The following is a 22,077-nucleotide window of genomic DNA, read 5'->3' on the forward strand; positions in this document are numbered from 1 at the left end:
CAATGTAGGAGATGGAAAAGACGTGGGTTCAATCCCTGGGTTGGGAAGATCCTCTGGAGGAGGGCATGACAACCCAATCCAGTATTCTTGCCTGAAGAATACCAAGGAAAGAGGAGCCTAGTGGGCTACAGTCCATAGGTCATAAAGAGCTGGACACAACTAAAGCAACTTAGCATGCACTCTTGGCATCTAGAATTTTGAAACTGACACTTATACTGTGTTTTCTGTCTACCTAGGTTATAAGTTTCTTGAGGTCAGGCAGAAACCTTGACATCCTGTCTTCAGGATATCATGTGATGCCTCCATGCAGTTTGGCTTTAAATATTTTGACTGATGGAGCAAAAAAAAGACTGTAGACTTTGATTTTCTCCTGTAATGCAATTGTCAGTTCTCAGTTATTTAAATAAATTTAACCTGGAAATTGTCCCTAATTCTAAAGAAAGACATATATATTACATTCATACTCTGTACAGTTCCCAGAGTAAAAAGGAGAAATGCAGTTCTCTGAGAAGAGTCCATTATTTTGATGGTCAATCAATGGAACATGAGCAAGATTGACAATTCTATTGTGGTCATTTGCTGGAAAAATAATAACAAAATACATCAAAACCTAGGAATGTAGTTTATCTAAAAATAACAATTTTAGTAATCTTAATATTTGAAGTAAATTTTGCTTAGTATTTTTAAGAAATGCCACTTTATATAGACAATTGCTCCTTGAAAGAAAAGCTATGACAAACCTAAACGGCATATTAAAAACCAGAGACATTGGGCTTCCCTGGCAGTTCAGTGGCTGGGACTTTGAGCTTCTAATGCAGGGGGTGTGAGTTCAATCCTTGATTAGAGAACTAGAATCCCGTATGTTGCATTTCACAGCCAAATAAATAAAGTAAAATAAAAATGTAGTTCTTGTTTTTTTTTTTAAAGCGAGACATCACTTTGGCAGAAAGGTCCCTATAGTCAAAGCTATGGTTTTTCCAGTAGTCATATATGGATGTGAGATCTGGACCATAAAGAAGGCTGAGCACCGAAGAACTGATGCTTTCAAACTGTGGTGCCAGAAAAGACTCTTGAGAGTCCCTTGGACAGCAAGGAGATCAAACCAGTCAATCTTAAAGGAAATCAACTCTGAATATTCATTGCAAGGACTGATGCTGAAGCTCCAATACTTTGGCCACCTGATGTGAAGAGCTGACTCATTGGAAAAGACCCTGATGCTAGGAAAGATTGAAGGCAAGAGGAGAAGGGGGTGACAGGATGAGAGGTATGGATGGCATCACCAACTCAGTGCACATAAGTTTGAGCAAACTCCAGGAGATGGTGAAGGACAGGGAAGCCTTGTGTGCTGCAGTCCAAGCGGTCACAGAGTTGGACATAACTGAGTGACTGGACAACAACAACAGAGAAATCCCTGTCTTGCTTGCTAGTGAGGAGAGGGGCTGAGGATGTAGCCACACCACATGTCAATCTAATGTTAAATGGCTCTGTACAATTTTGATGACAAAATCTTGGTCTATTTCTAAAAGAATAAATGAAAACATTAAAATACACAATGAGAATCTTGAACTAAATAATCTTCAGAAGATCAGTATTTAACAAGTGACAATGTAATTAGATTAAGATTCAGAAGTTTGAGATCATTTTTAAACTATGTCTATGTGACAGCCTTTACAGAAACATTTTTTTTTTAATCAACAAAGCTTTAAAAATGCAGATTGGGAACAGCTTATTTTGATCCTGAAATATTGTATCAAATTTCCTGCCTGGCATTAGAGACACAAGTGCAAGCCACAAAGATACCAGCTGTTACACTGTATCCCATAATTTCTTCTCTGTTGTAAGAAGGCATCAGAGCACAGATATCAATACACTAAGATCTAGAAATCTGCCTGAATGTAATATTAAATCAAGTCAAAACAGGAACAGAGCCAATTATTTCTTATATCATAAAAGTCTGCTTTTATCCTATTAATAAATTTCACAAATTAAGGTTTAAACAGTAATCTTTTAATATCTCATCTTGATGAAAATGAATTTCTAAAGAAATGTTCTTCCAGTCTGCAAAAACTAAACAAATCTGCAAAATAAATAGTAACCACAATAACAAAACCCACCTTTAAATACTGCTTTTTTTGCTTCCAACATTTCTCTGGGTTTTTAAATTATAATCACATGCAAAGTTCACACCACACTAGTGCTTTATGCCAGAATAGAAACAAATATCCTTTACAATTATGCTTGTTGTGCAGAAGCAAAAGAAAAGCAGCCAATACGTGGAGGAGATGACAGATTAAGAAATATTTACCACGAACTTAGTGGGCTTCCCTGGTAACTCAGATGGTAAAGAATCTGCCTGCAATGCAGAAGACCCAGGTTCAATCCCTGTGTTGGGAAGATCCCCTGGAGAAAGGAATGGCAACCCACTCCAGTATTCTTGCCTGGAGAATTCCACGGACAGAAGAGCCTGGTGGGCTACAGTCCATGGGATTGTAACGAGTTCATGGGATCGCAAAGAGTTGGATACAACTGAGCGACTAACACATACCACGAAATTAATGGAAAGGCAAACAATTACAGTGATTTCACTTTAGTTTTCTAACCTCTTATCTATCAATAAGCTAAAAGAAAGATACACTGAAAATTTAAAGGAAAGCTCTTTAAAGATACTCTGTATAAAAATCTAAATGCTTCATGAGCATCTGTGTCTTCAGAAAACATTAGTAAGAGAAATAAAATCAGGATTCTTTGTCTTGCTGGGAGACCAGCAGCTATCTTCCAGATTTTAGGTAGGTTCTCATTAGCTTAATTCCAATCCAATTTATAACAAGTGAGTTTTTGTTTTCAGTTTTCTTGTTTATTTTATTTTTACAAAGCATTGAGCACACACAACTCAAAGTAACAGTGGAATCTTCCTTTTAAGACTTGTATGTTGGGCTGACCCATGGGAAATCACAGATATTAGATTGCTGTTGCCTACAAATGGCAACATCATATGATTCAATCTAACATTATCCCTTATGCAGATAACAAGTGCACTCTTCAGTCTTATTTATACTGTTTTGTAACACAACTGCAAACACCACTACATGTTTATTATAAACATTATCTTGCCTATAGAGAACAAGACTTGTGATGGCCAAGGCAAGGAGATGGATTGGGAGGTTGGGGTTAGCAGATGCAAACTATTGTGTATAGGGTGGATAAAAGAAAAAGATAAAAACACAGGTTTCTGTGTAAAACAGAAACTATCCTCCCTGTGATAAACCATGATGGAAAAGAATATTTTTAAAATGTATATATGTGTATAACTGAATCACTTTGCTGTACAGCAGAAATTAACACAACATCATAAATCAACTACACTTCAATTTGAAAAAAAAAGAAAAAAGAATTGTCTTCTTGAGGTCCTACCTACTCTGTATTCCTCAGTCAGTTGCTTAGCCGTGTCTGACTCTTTGTGATCCCATGGACTGTAGCCCACTGGGCTCCTCTGTCCATGGGATTCTCCAGGCAAGAATACTGGAGTGGGTAGCCATTGTCTTCTCCAGGGCATCTTCCTGATCCAGGGATCAAACCCAGGTTTGCAACACAGGCAGATTCTTTACCCATCTGAGCCACCAGGGAAGCCCTGGCATTCCTGAGTTACAATGTAGACATTTGACTTCGATGCTTCTGCAACACCATCCGGGGACAGCCAGCCTGCTATCACTTGCTAGCTGGCATTTATGCGCACCTCCATAGCATACTATTGAGAACACCAGGATTCCTCAGGTCATGAGGCTTTGCAAAGTTTGAAGGGTACTGGCAAGGAGAGTGAGTCTTAAAGTTCAGACCAAAGACTTTAGATGATCTCTTGTATCTTCTGCTGCTGCTACTGCTGCTAAGTCGCTTCAGTCATGTCCGACTCTATGTGACCCCAGAGACGGCAGCCCACCAGGCTCCCCCGTCCCTGGGATTTTCCAGGCAAGAACACTGGAGTGGGTTGCCATTTCCTTCTCCAATGCATGAAAGTGAAAAGTGAAAGTGAAGTTGCTTAGTAGTGTCCAACTCCTAGCGACCCCATGGACTGCAGCCTACTAGGCTCTTCTGGCCATGGGATTTTCCAGGCAAGAGTACTGGAGTGGGTTGCCATTGCCTTCTCCACTTGTATCTTCTAGGACAGAAATATCCAATTTTAGTCTGCCAACTACCTCACAAGAAGGCAGCACATCTCAAAAGCCACCTATCTTTTGCTCTTCTTACTACTGGGGCAAAAACTCAACTCATCAGAATTTATAAATTTCAACAGTAGGCCTTTTGAGTAATTCATTGAACATAAATATACTGAGTACCTACCATAAGCTAAGCACTGTGGCAAGAATTTGATGTCTAGTTAATTTTTAATCTCATAAATAACTTAATGCAGGAATGCTCACAGGTTTATTTTATAAACATAAACGTTGTAAGAGATAAGACCACAAACCTGATTGAGGTCCTAAGTGCATGCGTGCTAAGTCACTTCAGTCGTGTCCCACTCTTTGTGACCCTATAGACCCTATAGAGCCCATTCAAGCTCCTCTGTCCATGGAATTCTCCAGGCAAGAGTACTGGAGTGGGCTGTCATTTCCTCCTCCGGGGGATCTTCCCAACCCAGGGACTGAACCCACATCTCTTATGTGTCCTGCACTGACAGGTGGGTTCTTTACCACTAGCACTACCTGGAAACTTACCAACAATTCTTGGGATTCTCTTTGACAACCAGCCCCTAGGTTGACCCTCCAGCTGATTTCCTGTCTCTGGAACTTCTTATGACTGATCTGGGAGTCTTTCTGCATGGAATTCACCCTTAAAAGACCCTTTAATAAGCAGACTTCTTTCTGACACAGGATAGACTCCGGATAGACTAGTTCTCTGCAGAATTCCTCTACAATAAATACAATTCTTGAGATCTACTGGAAAGTTTATAATGTTGTAATGTCAAGGGTTTTTCTTGCCTTTTTTTTTTTTTTTTGCCACATATGAATAATTTACCCCAAATATTTAACTATACTGATACTATTTCAGTAGTGTTGCCAAAGACCATGCCATTCCTCCCATTTGTTTTTAGGACTAGTTTTGCTCTAATAGAATTGATGGCAGAAATGATCTGCCTTGCAAAGATTAAGCACACTCAAACTGAAAGGCTAAAACTCTCAATTTTTTAAGACTTCAGATACACTGATAAATTGTATGTATGCAAATACACCTTAATTTTCGGATTATCCATCAAGAGAGATGAACAAAGGAAAAGGACTACTTTTCTTACAGCTTCTAAGGAGAAGAGAAGTAAGTTTAGCACCTCTGAAAGGCAATTAGCAAAAAAGGAAATCTGTTCTCTAACAGCATGTGAAATGTCACATCGACTACCTTAACAGGAGATGAGACAGCATGGATTCTCCTGCCCTCAGGGTCCTCAAACTACTTTTCTGGAAACTGGTACTGCTCCCCCTGGTGGCAATTTAGACACATTGTAAGTTGACTCTTCATATAAGGTTTTTTTCTAAACTGTTAGGCTACTTAGTCAATTTTATAATCTTTTCTCCCACATACTTTTTAAGGAAAATGGATTACGCCAAACAATTAAATACCACTTAAATGCCAAAGGAAACTTACTGTGGTAGAATCAAAAGAAAGGATGTCCACAACAGGGGGAGTGGAGGTCTGCAAATCGATTACATCAAGCTTTGGATTAATCTGCATATGTACATTAAAAAGGCTAATATTAGATTTTTATACCATAAGAAATTGGATGCCATTTGTAACAATCTAGAGGGTATTTCCTAATATATTCTAAAATATATTTGTATATTAGCATGGATAGAAAATTTTAAAATATTAGCCTATCAAATCTATCAGTATATAAGAAAAGATCATTGTGACCAAGTTGAATTTATCCCAGGAATAAAAAGTTGCTTTTACATTTGAAAATCAATGGGATTCACCTAGGAAGGGCTATTAAAAATAAAATAAATGACCCACCTTAAAAGATGAAGAAAAAAATCCTAGCCAGTTCAGTAAGACAAGAAAAGGAGATAAAAGCATTAAGATGTAGGAATTGGAACAGAAGAAATAAAATTCGTTATTCATATATAATTATCTACAAAGAAATCACAAAAGAATCTACCACTAAATCATTAAAACTAACAAGAGTTTACTAGATCCAAAATTGATATATAAAATCAATGACATGTCTGCACTTTAGTACACAGAAAATGCAAATTTTTAAAAATCATAATTTATAACACTATAAAAATTTAAAAATACATCAGAGAAAAACCAAGATGCATAAGACCTTTATGGAAAAATAAAACTCATGTAAAGATATTAGAGAAGATTATTGAAAGTTATACCATAAACAGCTCAGAAGCAAAGCCCTGTATAAATGGAAAACAAATACAAAATAAAAATGGTGCCACAAATTGGTAGAGGAAGGATGACTTGTACCTGAGAAGCAGGCTCACTAAATAGATCCCTAACACTACATAAAAGATGGACAGCAGATAATTTATAAACCTAAATGGTATGTTAAAACTACAAAGTTGATAGGAGTAAATGTGTAAAAATATCTTTCTGACATGGGGTAGAGAAGGATATCTTAAACTAAAGCTGCAAAAGTAAAGCCATAAGGCCGAAAAAATTAAAAATGGGTCCATCTTGTTTACACCAATATTAAGCATTTCTGTTTCACAATGGATACCATAAAGTTAACAATCAGATAATGAACAGGAGGAGATGTTATGTTTGGAACTGGAAAAGGACAAATATCTAAAATATATAGGAAAAGAAAAACAAAAATAAAAATAAAATATATAGGAAAAACCTACAAATCAATGTGAAAAGAACAGAAGTCCTAAGAAAACATCACAGGAAGCCTAACAGTTATCTAGACTATGAAGAGATTTTCAGAAACATTAGTAGTAATTAGAAAAGGGAAGAGTAAAGCAAAATCCCACTTAATACCTATCAGATTACAAAAGCTAGAAAGCTCAGTGATGTGCTGACCCTGTTTATAGAACATTTTTTGTAATGGCAAAAGCAAGAACCACAATCTTGGAGAAACTAACACTACATCGTAAATCAATTGTCAATACAATAAATAAATTCAAGAAACAAACCACAATCAGAAATCCCCAAGTGTTTATCAACAGCAGAACAGATACATAATCATGGGAATTACTGTCTTAAATTCATTGGAATCCTATACAGCAGTGAAAATGAATAAAATACAACTATGCATAACAGCATGTGAAAGCATGAATTCAGAATCCATACAAACAAATCTCAGGATTTTAATGTTAAATAAAAAAGCAGGTTATATAAAAATATACATAGTATGATTCCATTATATAAAGTTTAGAACTATCCAAAATGAAATAATATCTAATTATTGATTCAAACATATATAGTAAAATTTAAAAGAAAAGCTTTGAGGATAATGTTTGCTGTGGGTTTGTCATATATAGCTTTTATTATGTTGAGGTATGTTCCTTCTATTCCTGCTTTCTGGAGAGTTTTTATCATAAATGGATGTTGAATTTTGTCAAAGGCCTTCTCTGCATCTATTGAGATAATCATATGGTTTTTATTTTTCAATTTGTTAATGTGGTGAATTACATTGATTGATTTGCAGATATTGAAGAATCCTTGCATCCCTGGGATAAAGCCCACTTGGTCATGGTGTATGATCTTTTTAATGTGTTGTTGGATTCTGATTGCTTGAATTTTGTTGAGGATTTTTGCATCTATGTTCATCAGTGATATTGGCCTGTAGTTTTCATTATCCTCAATGGTGAAAAATTGAAAGCATTTCCCCTAAAGTCAGGAACAAGACAAGGGTGTCCACTTTCACCGCTACTATTCAACATAGTTCTGGAAGTTTTGGCCACAGCAATCAGAGCAGAAAAAGAAATAAAAGGAATCCAAATTGGAAAAGAAGAAGTAAAACTCTCACTGTTTGCAGATGACATGATCCTCTACATGGAAAACCCTAAAGACTCCACCAGAAAATTACTAGAGCTCATCAATGAATATAGTAAAGTTGCAGGATATAAAATCAACACACAGAAATCCCTTGCATTCCTATACACTAATAATGAGAAAGTAGAAAAAGAAATTAAGGAAACAATTCCATTCACCATTGCAACGAAAAGAATAAAATACTTAGGAATATATCTACCCAAAGAAACTAAAGACCTATATATAGAAAACTATAAAACACTGATGAAAGAAATCAAAGAGGACACTAATAGATGGAGAAATATACCATGTTCATGGATTGGAAGAATCAATATAGTGAAAATGAGTATACTACCCAAAGCAATTTACAAATTCAATGCAATCCCTATCAAGCTACCAGCCATATTTTTCACAGAACTAGAACAAATAATTTCAAGATTTGTATGGAAATACAAAAAACCTCGAATTGCCAAAGCAATCTTGAGATAGAAGAATGGAACTGGAGGAATCAACCTGCCTGACTTCAGGCTCTACTACAAAGCCACTGTCATCAAAACAGTATGGTACTGGCACAAAGACAGACATATAGATCAATGGAACAAAATAGAAAGCCCAGAGATAAATCCACACACATATGGACACCTTATCTTTGACAAAGGAGGCAAGAATATACAATGGAGTAAAGACAATCTCTTTAACAAGTGGTGCTGGGAAAACTGGTCAACCACTTGTAAAAGAATGAAACTAGATCACTTTCTAACACCACACATGAAAATAAACTCAAAATGGATTAAAGATCTAAATGTAAGACCAGAAACTATAAAACTCCTAGAGGAGAACATAGGCAAAACACTCTCAGACATAAATCACAGCAGGATCCTCTATGATCCACCTCCCAGAATTCTGGAAATAAAAGCAAAAATAAACAAATGGGATCTAATTAAAATTAAAAGCTTCTGCACAACAAAGGAAAATATAAGCAAGGTGAAAAGACAGCCTTCTGAATGGGAGAAAATAATAGCAAATGAAGCAACTGACAAACAACTAATCTCAAAAATATACAAGCAACTTATGCAGCTCAATTCCAGAAAAATAAACGACCCAATCAAAAAGTGGGCCAAAGAACTAAATAGACATTTCTCCAAAGAAGACATACGGATGGCTAACAAACACATGAAAAGATGCTCAACATCACTCATTATCAGAGAAATGCAAATCAAAACCACAATGAGGTACCACTTCACACCAGTCAGAATGGCTGTGATCCAAAAATCTGCAAGCAATAAATGCTGGAGAGGGTGTGGAGAAAAGGGAACCCTCCTACACTGTTGGTGGGAATGCAAACTAGTACAGCCACTATGGAGAACAGTGTGGAGATTCCTTAAAAAATTGCAAATAGAACTACCTTATGACCCAGCAATCCCACTGCTGGGCATACACACCGAGGAAACCAGAACTGAAAGAGACACATGTACCCCAATGTTCATCGCAGCACTGTTTATAACAGCCAGGACATGGAAACAACCTAGATGTCCATCAGCAGATGAATGGATAAGAAAGCTGTGGTACATATACACAATGGAGTATTACTCAGCCGTTAAAAAGAATTCATTTGAATCAGTTCTGATGAGATGGATGAAACTGGAGCTGATTATACAGAGTGAAGTAAGCCAGAAAGAAAAACACCAATACAGTATACTAACACATATATATGGAATTTAGAAAGATGGCAATGACGACCCTGTATGCAAGACAGGAAAAAAGACACAGCTGTGTATAACGGACTTTTGGACTCAGAGGGAGAGGGAGAGGGTAGGATGATTTGGGAGAATGGCATTCTATCATGTATACTATCATGTAAGAATTGAATCGCCAGTCTATGTCTGACGCAGGATACAGCATGCTTGGGGCTGGTGCATGGGAATGACCCACAGAGATGTTATGGGGAGGGAGGTGGAAGGGGGGTTCATGTTTGGGAACACATGTAAGAATTAAAGATTTTAAAATTAAAAAAAAATAAAAAAAATAAAAAAATAAAAAATAAAAATAAAAGAAAAGCAAGGGAATAATAGAGTGGTGACTACTTTGGAGGAAGATTATTTCAGAATTTGGGAAAAAAAAAAGGAAAGAAACCACAAGGTCACTAATTATTTACACTGAACTATGAATATAAAGAAGTAAACAAAGGGCAACAAAGATAGCAGAAGCGAAGTGAAGTGAAAGTCACTCAGTCGTGTCTGACTCTTTGCAGCCCCATGGACTATACAGTCCATGGACTTCTCCAGGCCAGATTCTTTATCAGCTGAGCTACAAGGGAAGTCCCCTAAAGATAGCAGAACTTGGTATCAAATGCTACCAACAGTGAGTGTACTGGCGAACCTCAGGAAGGGCCTGTTGACTGAGAAAGGCTTCCCATGCAGCAGAGAGAGCTTAAGATGACTTCTTTAGAGAAGTTACGAAAACAAAAGCAGAGAGAGAGGGCCGGAGATGAGGTTATGAGCCTCCCCGAGCATAGAGGCAGAATGCTGACACAAATTGTTGCACAAGGTGGCCACCAGAGAGGGTGGCAAGGGTCAGATTGTGTGGGGTGAAGGCTTCTGGGGAGGCACAGAAGAACTGGAGGCCAAAATGCACGTTAGAAAGATTATGCTGGCGGGAACATGTACAGTATCCAGAATAAAGTAGGGATATAACAGTGAGAACGCTGCAGCAGTCAGGGGATGTGGGAATAGGGGCTGAACCCGTGGTTAAGATGAGTGGAATGATTTCAAAAGCAGAATCATGTTTGATCAGTACAGCTGAAGCTATGGAAACATTGTGAAGTGTTTACATTTATCCAGCCACTTGTGTTACAGGCAGAGGGGTACACACCCAACAATCCCTATACTGCAATAAAGAAAGAATCAGAACCATACAAGACCATCTATTTGCCTAGGTTTTTTCTTGCCATTGCACAGAGCAGAACGCACAGCCTCCTTCCCATCAGCTCTGGGTCCAGAGTTGAGGCAAAGATAAGAAACCTGAGGGCGACCTGCTTTCCTTTCAACGGTGAGCTAGCTGTCCAGGAAGTGCTTGCAGACACCTTATTTTCTTTTATCTACTGCCACCTAGTGTAGATATGAAATTGTTTACCAATGAAAAATTCAATCTGCTTTTGCCATCTGAAACAAGAACTGCTCCAAAAGATGAAATCATATGGAAACGATCATAGAGAAATCCTTGAGCTTCTACGAGCTGGGAAATTCTTGCTATAACAATATTTTACTGTATTGTACTACAAGTTGCTGCCACATTCATTAAGTGAAGCAGGAAAGTCTCACTAAGTAAAAGTTTATAGTCTTCTCCACAAAGAAAATATGCTGAGACAGTGACACTTACAGTTAAGTTCTTTGCAAGCTAATCTCCGTGAATATTAACAGCACCTCCTAGCTCTCCATTTTTATTAAAGGAAATAACGTTTCAATAACTACAGTTGCCTTGAAATGGGAATCAGCTGCCTCATGAGAGGCTGTTTTCCATCATCGAACAAGGGATTCATGCATGATGGAGGATTAATACAGGCGCCCTCACAGATTCCATCCCATGCCGAGGTTCTGGACAGTGAGGCGTTCATGAGCTAAAAAATTCTGAAGAGCAAGAAACATGTCCATAATCTAAAGCTACTATGAGGTCCAGTATTTGTTAACAGGATGAAATTAAATCTCGATTCTATTGAAGCACTGTATGAAAATAGTTAAAGGTACAGAATGGAACCAGAGTGACTGGTTGCAATTCTCATGTTGCTGCTTGCTAGCTCTAAGGTTTAACTTACATGGACCTCAATTTCTCATGGAATACAAATGGTGCTTACTTTATAGTTTTTGGGAAGACTGAATGACAGTTTATGTACGGCAATTAGAATAATGTTGCATGTGTTAGATAATTATTATTGATAATCTCTAAAGAACATTTTCAGAGGTACAAAACAATACATATACCACAGCTAGAACTGAAATACAAAATTGGTAGAGGAGGTCAGTTTTATTAACCATAAATTAATGACACAATGTTTCAACCTTAATAGAAGGTTGAAATAAAAACTCAATCTCAGACTCCAAGTCATAAATTGATCAGTTGTAGTTTTCAACTATGAATCGTGGCCAGACTACCACACAATATCTTTATATAGATATTTGGTTAAACTTAAAGGAAGTTTTCCTTCTTGCTCAATATCATACAGAATTTGCTATGCAATGTGGTGATTAAGGTAACTTCAAATGGCCGTTATGAAATCAGAAACCAAAAAAACAATTATTGACAAAATCTTTTTAATTAACTTCAAGGTTATGGTTTTTCCTGTGTTCATGTATGGATGTGAGAGTTGGACTGTGAAGAAGGCTGAGCACCGAAGAATTGATGCTTTTGAACTGTGGTGTTGGAGAAGACTTTTGAGAGTCCCTTGGACTGCAAGGAGATCCAACCAGTCCATTCTGAAGGAGATCAACCCTGGGATTTCTTTGGAAGGAATGATGCTAAAGCTGAAACTCCAGGACTTTGGCCATGTCATGCAAAGAGTTGACTCATTGGAAAAGACTCTGATGCTGGGGGGGATTGGAGGCAGGAGAAGGGGACGACAGAGGATGAGACGGCTGGATGGCATCATGGACTCGATGGACGTGAGTCTGAGTGAACTCCGGGAGATGGTGATAAGCAGGGAGGCCTGGCGTGCTGCGATTCATGGGGTTGCAAAGAGTCGGACACGACTGAGCGACTGAACTGAACTGAACTGAACCCCTTCTTACTGGACATCGATTCGAGCAAACTCTGGGAGATAGTAGAGGACAGAGGAGCCTGACGTGCTGCAGTCCACAGGGCTGCAAAGAGTTGGATGTGACTTAGAGAGTGAACACCACCACTACCAACCCTTCTTACAATAATATCCCGCAACACTCCTAGAATAGCTGTTTTGAAGCCTGTCTCCAAGATCTACCACCATCCTTTAGTATGTCTCTATGTCTTCCCATCAAAATGTGCAAAAAGGTGGGGGAGAAAAGTGTCAGGCACACACTTTAAGTTAGTTCCTCCTTCGAGAAGGAAAGTTTGGTTTTGTCTGGGGGTTTGGACTATGTAGCCCAGCTCGTGACAGTCTGAAAAAGATGAAGTCAGTGTGAATTAGTGATGTGCCATTGCACAATGTGGACTGGGTTAAAATACCTTGTATTAGAAAAGAAAGAAGTTGTCTTATGTTTTAATTAAGACAGTGTGCCCAGGCCAGGAGCATTAACAAAGGCTCTGCAGTCAGATGAGCAGAAAGGACAGAGGAGGGGTCTGACACAGTGAATAAGAAGATTTTATGCTTTCTGCCTTCTTTCATGTGACCTACATCTCTCATTTATTCTAAAAGCAATCTGCCCATCGCCCTCTCTAACAGTGTTGCTGCTAAGTCGCTTCAGTCGTGTCCGACTCTGTGTGACCCCACAGACGGCAGCCCACCAGGCTCCCCCGTCCCTGGGATTCTCCAGGCAAGAACACTGGAGTGGGTTGCCATTTCCTCCTCCAAATGCAGGAAAGTGAAAAGTGAAAGTGAAGTCGCTCAGTCGTGTCCGACTTCGCGACCCTATGGACTGCAGCCTACGAGGCTCTTCCGCCCATGGGATTTTCCAGGCAAGAGTACTGGAGTGGGGTGCCATTGCCTTCTCTGCTCTAACTGTGTAGGAATTAGTAATTTTTATGTATAGTCAGCTGGTACCCAAGGTCTAAGACTCCATAAGATTCCACACCTTCAAACAAGTGGTGCCTTTAAAAAGACTGGCAAGTGGATGACTTTTGTAAAATATCAAATAATTTCACTCAGAAGATTGAGATTATGTGATTCAAATCAGCCTAATAGAAAACACAATAAAATACAAATCACAGGAATACAGTGTTGCTTCAAACTCAGAAATGAAACCCTTCTGGTTACTAAAAAAAGAGGAAGCTGGGGAAATTAGATCATTTAGATGCTATTTATTTCACATTTTCTAATAATATATTTTTCTTCTTTTAATTAGGAATTTTGACCTCAAAAAAAGCAGGTTGCTAGTTTTCAATTATTTCCAAAGGCACATATTACTTTGCCTAAAGCTTTGAAAAAAAAAAGTTTTTAATCCATCAAATTTAGTATTTCAAAGTGAAATTTGCTTATCTTAAATAATACACAGTACAACTTCTATTCTGATTCACACTATTCTAAGTGACATTTAAAAAGTAACAGCCTTTTAGCTCTATGAGAGATTCACAGACATTAGTTTGAAGCCTTTAAAAAATAATTTGATATTTAACAATTATTTATTCATAATGTTAAAGATGTTCTCTGTCCAGAAAACTTTATACCCTTGCTTTACTCTAACAGATTTTATGGGAAAAAAATGAACCGTACATTGTTCTTATGCAGAATCCTATATCACAGTCTCTGTCATTTTATGTCATGAAATCTGAATTTTGACAAATGTAAGCCATACTGTATACTTAGTTTTAAGCAGGTAATAAATGCAAAGTCCTCAGGTAGTAACTGATAGGTAGTAAATGTTCAATACGCACTATTACTGGGCATCTAGTAAGAATGAAGCCTTTTGCTAAATATAAAAAATAAAAACAAACTGGAGTTGTAAGAATATCTTTTTGTACAATCTATATACTCTCTCAGGACATGGCTCTTGTCGCTGTCCTATATACAAGCCATACTTAAGAGTGTTAAATCATAATTACTTGTTACACTTAGGGAAACAGAACATTAGTTCCCCCAATCATCTTCCATAACTAAGAAAAGGAAAAGAATGGATAACGACTCTATGAATTGGTCTCTGATCTGCTAGTATTAGAAACTGAATTATGTATCCAGACATTCACTTTCTCAGAAGTGCCATTTTCAAAAATTTTCTTGGTAAATAAATGATAGATGACAATTGCTACTGAAACTTTATTTCAATCCCCATTTAGTAAATATGTATGAGTGCTTACAGGCTTCCCAGGTGGCTTAGTGGTAAAGCATCCACCTGCCAAGCAAGAGACCTGGGTTTGATCCCTGGGTTGGGAAGACTCCCTGGAGAAGGAAATGGCAACCCACTCCAGTATTCTTGCCTGGGAAATCCCATGGACAGAGGAGCCTGGCAGGCTATAGACCACAGGGTCACCAAAGAGTTGGACATGACTTTGCGACTAGACAAGAGCAACAAGTATTTACAGAAAATTTAAACTGTACGCGAAGGCTGACTTTCTCAAGGCAATAAACATAATCATTCAGTCCCAGTGTTCAAGATTCTACACCAAGTAACTGAGCTGTAACTCGAAGACGAAAAGCCAGCTTTTAATAGATTTTTAAGTGTCTATGTGAAAAATATGGGTATAGAATGGTTCTGCATGGCCTGGGTCATCCTGACCTAGCCATACAAAGCAGCCCAGCTAGTTTTACTGCTTTCTGGCTGGACTGCCAGAGCAGAGCTACTGAGAGAACTTGTTGACATCTTAAAGAAAGTCGAGCACTCTTAAGTGGGCTACGGGCTGAGAGTAAATCACAGACAAAATGGCTTGAGTCCCCAGAGCCGAGGCAGTGTGATATCATGGAAGCATCACTAGATAAAGAGTAAGGAGACCTGGGCTCAGCATGCAGCTCTGTCACCTGTAGCTCTGGAAAGGCAGGTGGCTGAATGGACAAGAGGACAGCAGCAACGCTGCTGATGAGGCCCAGCCAAGCTACAGAAATACTAGAATGAAAAACACCAAGAGTCCATAAGATCAGCATGGGTAAAACAAGGAAACTCAAGTGAGAGTATGTTTCACATATACTTGATGTGAATGCATTTGATCACAGGGGATCAACAAATGCATCTATAATTGTAGAAACTGAAGCAAAATGTGATAAGCCAGAAATGACAATATATTCTTTCTATCAAAGAAATAAAAGCGGGAGAACCAAGATGGTGGAAAAGTAGATGGACGTGGAGTGCATCTCTCTCCACAGATGCATCAGGAGTACATCTAGAAACACAACACTTCTCAGAGAACACTGGCTGAATACTAGCAGGAGTCCTTGGCCACAGGAAAGGACCATACAGATCTGTGCATGACTGGGTAGGATGAAAGAAAGGAGGAGGAGGAGAGCACACAGGGCCAGACCTGCATCTGGGGGTAGGGGAGCTGAAGCAGGGGAGAGGCTCCTGCTGTTGGTTCTGGGTTTTTAGGGTTTTTTTCCTTCCTTTTTCTCTGATGTTGTGGTTGTTGTTTTTATTATTATTATTATTTATAGTCAGGCTTTTGGGACTTTTTTTTAATCATACTTTTTACTTCTTTTGTATATTTCTACTTCTACTTTGGCTTTCTGCTACACTGTCTTTTTAAATTTTGTGTTGTTTTCTGTTTTCTTTTGGGGGTTTGTTCGGCTCTTTTTGTTGATGTTGTGTTAATATATACAGATATTTTTTATAAATACTTCTATTTCACATTTGCTTTTCTGAATTTTTTTTTCTTTTACCATTTTGGTCTTTTCCCCTTTGCTTTGTTCCTCAGCTGGCACTCTGCTTTGGTTCTACTTTCTGTTTTGTGCTTTAGTTTTGTCTCTAATTGGTGGGTTTCACTTTTGCTTTCTTTTGTTCGTCAGGCTTCTCTCTTGTAATCTGCTTTCTGTTTTAGTTTCATGTGTGTGTATATGTGTTCTTTTGTTTTTGTCTCTGCTTATCTAATTTTGCTTTTACCTTTTGTCTGGAGTTCATTTTTTTTTTTTTTTTTAATCCCCTTTATTGCCATGACAAACGGCTTATGGGGTCTTGGTTCACTAACCAGAAGTTGGGCCCTAGCCTCTAGGTGGGAGTGTTGAGTCCAGGACACGGGACCACAAGAGTACTCCTGACTCCAAGCAGTATTATCAGTGAGAACTCCCACAAAAGCCTCCATCCAAATTCAAGACCCAGCACCACTCAACTGTCGGCAGCACCCAGTGCTGGGTGCCTCCCCCAAAGAATAAGCAAGACAGGAACACAATCCCAACCAGCAGCAGGCAGGCTGCCCATAGATACCCCAAAACATACCACCTTACACAGCTGTGCCCATCAACAGGCAAAAACTCACTTCCACTGACCAGACTGCAGGCACAAGCCCCTCCCAACGCAAAGCTTACACAAGCCACTGGACCAACCTCACCCACCAGGGGCAGAGACTGGAAGCAAGAGCTATGACCCTATAGCCTGAGGACAGGAGACCTGCAACACAATGACACAAAGTGAAAAGACAGAGAGATACTGCACAGTCGAAGGAACAAGGTAAAAACCCACAAGACCTACAGACAGTGGAGCTGCAAAAACAGAGAGGAAATAAGCAAACTACCTGAAAAAGAATTCAGAATAATGATAGTAAACATGATCCAAAAATATCAAAAGTGGAATGGAGAAAATGCAAGATTCTCTTAACACATTTAGCAAGGACCTAGAAGAAATAAAAAATAAATAGTGATGAACAACACAATTACTGAAATTAAAAATACTGTGTAGTTAAGTCGCTTCAGTCATGTCTGACTCTTTGCAACCCTATGGATTATAGCCCACCAGGCTCCTCTGTCAATGGGATTTTTCAGGCAAGAATCCTGGAGTGGGTTACCATGCCCTCTTCCAGGGGATCTTCCCAACCCAGGGATTGAACTCACATCTCTTTTGTCTCCTGCATTGGCAAGCAGGTTCTTCACCACTAATGCCACCTGGGAAGCCCAAAAATACTCTAGAAGAAATTATTAATAGAATAACTGAGGCAGAAGAACAGATAAGTAAGCGAGCTGGAAGATAAAATGGTAGAAGTAACTACTGAAGAGCAGAATAAAGAAAAAAGAATGAAAAGAATTGAGAATAGTCTTAGGAGACCTCTAGGACAATATTAAACTCACCAACATTTGAATTATAGGGGGCCTAGTTGAAGAAAAGAAAAAGGGTCTGAGAAAATTTTTGAAGCGATTATAAGTGAAAATTTCCCTGAGAGGAAAAGAAATAATCAAGTCCAAGAAATGCAGAATCCCAGACGGGATAAACCCAAGGAGAAATGTGACAAGACATATTCATCAAACTAACAAAAATTAACCACAAAGAAAAATGTTAAAAGTAGCAAGCAAAAAGCAACAAATAATATACAAGGGAATCCCCATAAAGTTATTAACAGGTGATCTTTCAATAGAAACTCTGCAGGCCAGAAAGGAGTGGCAGGATATACTTAAAGTGATAAAAGGAGAAAAGCCCTACACCCAAGATTACTCTTCCCAGCAAGGATCACATTCAGATTCAATGGAAAATCAAATCTTTACAGGTAAGCAAACTTAAAAGGAACCAGAGATCAAATTGCCAACATCTGCTGGATCACGGAAAAAGCAAGAGAGTTCCAGAAAAATATGTATTTCTCTGTATTGACTATGCCAAAGCCTTTGACTGTGTGGATCAAAATAAACTGTGGAAAATTCTGAAAGAGATGGGAATACCAGACCACCTGACCTGCCTCTTGAGAAACCTATATGCAGGTCAGGAAGCAGCAGTTAGAACTGGACATGGAACAATAGACTGGTTCCAAATAGGAAAAGGAGTACGTCAAGGCTATATATTGTCACCCTGTTTATTTAACTTCTATGCAGAGTACTCATGAGAAACGCTGGGCTGGAAGAAGCTCAAGCTGGAATCAAGATTGCCGGGAGAAATCTCAATAACCTCAGATATGCAGATGACACCACCCTTATGGCAGAAAGTGAAGAGGAACTAAAAGCCTCTGGATGAAAGTGAAAGTGAAGAGTGAAAAAGTTGGTTTAAAGCTCAACATTCAGAAAACTAAGATCATGGCATCTGGTCCCATCACTTCATGGGAAATAGATAGGGAAACAGTGTAAACAGTGTCAGACTTTATTTTTGGGGGCTCCAAAACCACTGCAGATGGTGACTGCAGCCATGAAATTAAAAGACACTTGGTCTTTGAAAGAAAAGTTATGGCCAACCTAGACAGCATATTGAAAAGCAGAGACATTACTTTGCCAACAAAGGTCCGTCTAGTCAAGGCTATGGTTTTTCCCATGGTCATGTATGGATGTGAGAGTTGGACTGTGAAGAAAGCTGAGCACCAAAGAATTGATGCTTTTGAACTGTGGTGTTGGAGAAGACTCTTGGGAGTCCTTTGGACTGCAAGGAGATCCAACCTGTCCATTCTGAAGGAAATCAGCCCTGGGATTTCTTTGGAAGGAATGACGGTAAAGCCGAAACTCTAGTACTTTGGCCACCTCATATGAAGAGTTGACTCATTGGAAAAGACTCTGATGCTGGGAAGGATTGAGGGCAGGAGGAGAAGGGGACAACAGAGGATGAGATGGCTGGATGGCATCACTGACTCAATGGACGTGAATCTGAGTGAACTCTGGGAGTTGGTGATGGACAGGGAGGCCTGGCGTGCTGTGATTCATGGGGTTGCAAGGAGTTGGACATGACTGAGTGACTGAACTGAACTGAACTGAAACTTTAAAGAATTCAGCACCACCAAACCAGCTCTACAACAAATGCTAAAGGAACTTCTCTAGACAGGAACCACAAGAGAAAGAAAAGATCTACAAAAACAAACTCCAAACAATGAATGGTGATAGGCTCATGCACTAGGTGGCCCAGTGGTAAAGAATTCGTCTGTCAATGCATGAGATGCAGGTTTGATTCCTGGGTCGGGTGATCCGCTGGAGGAGGCTATGGCAATCCACTCCAGTATTCTTACCTGGGAAATCCCATGGATGGGAGCCCGCTGGGCTGGAGTCCACGGGGTCACAAATGAATTGGACGTGACTTAGTAACTAAACAACAACAACAGTAGGGTCATACATGTCAATAATTACCTTAAATGTAAATGGATTAAACAATCCAACCAAAAGACACAGATTGGCTGAATGGATACAAAAATAAGACCCCTATACCTGCTGTCTACAAGAGACCCACTTCAGACCTAGGGACACATACAGACTGAAAGTGAAGGTCTGGAAAGAGATATTCCATGCAAATGGAAATCAAAATAAAGAGGGTATAGCAATTCTCATATCAGATAAAATAGACTTTAAAATAAAGACCATTGTAAGAGACAAGGAAGGACACTACATAATGATCAAGGGATCAATCCAAGAAGGAAATATAACATTTATAAATATATATGCTCCCAACACAGGAGCATCTCAGTACACAAGGCAAATGATAACTATAATAGTGGAAAGAATAACGCAGTAATAGTGGGAGACTTAAACACCTCACTCACACCAATGGACATATCATCCAGAAAGAAAATTAATAAGGAAACAAGTCTTAAATGACATATTGGACCAGACAGACCTAACTGATATCTAGAGGACATTCCATCCCCAAATTGTAGAATACACTTTTTTTTCAAGTGCACATGGAACATTCTCCAGAATAAATCACATCTTGGGCCACAAATTAAGCCTTGGTAGATTTAAGAAAATTGTACTTTTTTCTGACCACAGTGCAGTAAGATTAGATATCCATTACAGGAAAAAAAAGAACTGTAAAAAACACATGGAGGCTAAACAGTAAGTTTTTAAGTAGCCAATCAGTGAAGAAATCAAAGAGGAAATAAAAAAATACCTAGAAATAAATGACAGTGAAAACACAACAACTCAAAACCTATGGGATGCAGTAAAAACAGTGCTAAAAAGAGGGAAATTCATAGCAATACAAACCTACCTCAAAAATCAAGAAAAATATCAAATAAACAACCTAACCTTACACCTAAAGCAACTAGAAAAAGAAGAACAAAAACTCCAAAGTTAGTAGAAGGACAGAAACACAAAGATCAGAGCAGAAATAAATGAAATAGAGAAAAATAAAACAAATGCAAAGATAATAAAACTAAAAGTTTGTCCTTTGAAAAGATAAACTTTACATTAAAAATAAATGGATAAATCTTTAACCAGACTCATCAAGAAAAAAAGATGGCTTAATAAAATTAGAAATGAAAATGGAGGATTTACAACAGACAACCAGAAATACAAAGATCATAACAGACAAGAGACTATTATATACCAATAAAATGGACAACCTGGAAGAAGCGGACAAATTCTTAGGAAAGTAAAACCTTCCAAGACTCAACCAGGAAGAAGTAGAAAATATGAACAGACCAATCACAAGCACTGAAATCGAAATTGATAAAAAAATCTTCCAACAAACAGAAGCCTAGGGCCAAATGTCTTCACAGGCAAATTCTGTCAAATATTAGAGAAGTGCTAAACCTATCCTTCTCAAACTTTTCCAAAAAACTGCGGAGGGAGGAAAACTCCCAAACTCATTCTAAGAAGCCATCATCACCCTGATATCAATACCGAAGACATCACACAAAAAGAAAATTATGGGCCAATATCTCTGATGAACAACTATCCTCAACAAAATACTAGCAAACAGAATCCAATAACATGTTAAAAGGATCATACATCACGATCAAGTGAGGTTTATCGCAGGGATGCAAGGATTCTTTAACATACACAAATCAATCAATGTGATACACCATATTAACAAATTGAAATATAAAAACAATATGATCCTCTCAATAGATGTAGGAAAAGTTCTCAACAAGATTCAGTACCCATTTATGATAAAAAACTCTCCAGAAAGTAGGCATAGAAGGAACCTACCTCAACATAATAAGGGCCATATATGACAAACCCAGAGCAAACATTCTTAATGGTGAAAAAGTGAAAGCATTTCTTCTAAGATCAAGAACAAGACAAGGATGCCCACTCTTGCCACTATTATTTAGTATTGTTTTAGAAGTCCTAGCCATGGCAATCACAGGAAAAAAAGAAATAAAAGGAATCCAGACTGGAAAAGAAGTAGAACTCCCAGTGCTTGCAAATGACATGATACTATACACAGAACACTCTAAAAGATGCCACCAAAAAATTACTAGAGCTAATCAATGAATTTAGTAAAGTCTCAGGATACAAAATTAATACATAGAAAAATCCCTTGCATTCCTATACATGAACAACAAAAATTCAGAAAGAGAAATTAAGGAAACAATCCTGAGAAGACAACCTTCAGAAAAGGAGAAAATAATTGCAAACAAAGCAACTAACAAAAGATTAAT

At 38.3% G+C, this 22,077-nt stretch overlaps 1 protein-coding gene across 1 annotated transcript in view; it reads right to left on the bottom strand.

The window, feature by feature from the left end:
* Window positions 1–22,077, bottom strand: part of POC1B (POC1 centriolar protein B) — a 108,948-nt gene that overhangs the window by 31,689 nt on the left and 55,182 nt on the right. Inside the window, exon 10 of the mRNA XM_068970361.1 lies at window positions 5,632–5,712. Within this exon, the coding sequence (XP_068826462.1) occupies window positions 5,632–5,712 (81 nt within the window). The remainder of the gene's footprint in view (window positions 1–5,631; window positions 5,713–22,077) is intronic.

The sequence above is a fragment of the Capricornis sumatraensis genome, chromosome 4, assembly GCF_032405125.1.
Source record: "Capricornis sumatraensis isolate serow.1 chromosome 4, serow.2, whole genome shotgun sequence".
NCBI classification, from domain to species: Eukaryota; Metazoa; Chordata; class Mammalia; order Artiodactyla; family Bovidae; genus Capricornis; species Capricornis sumatraensis.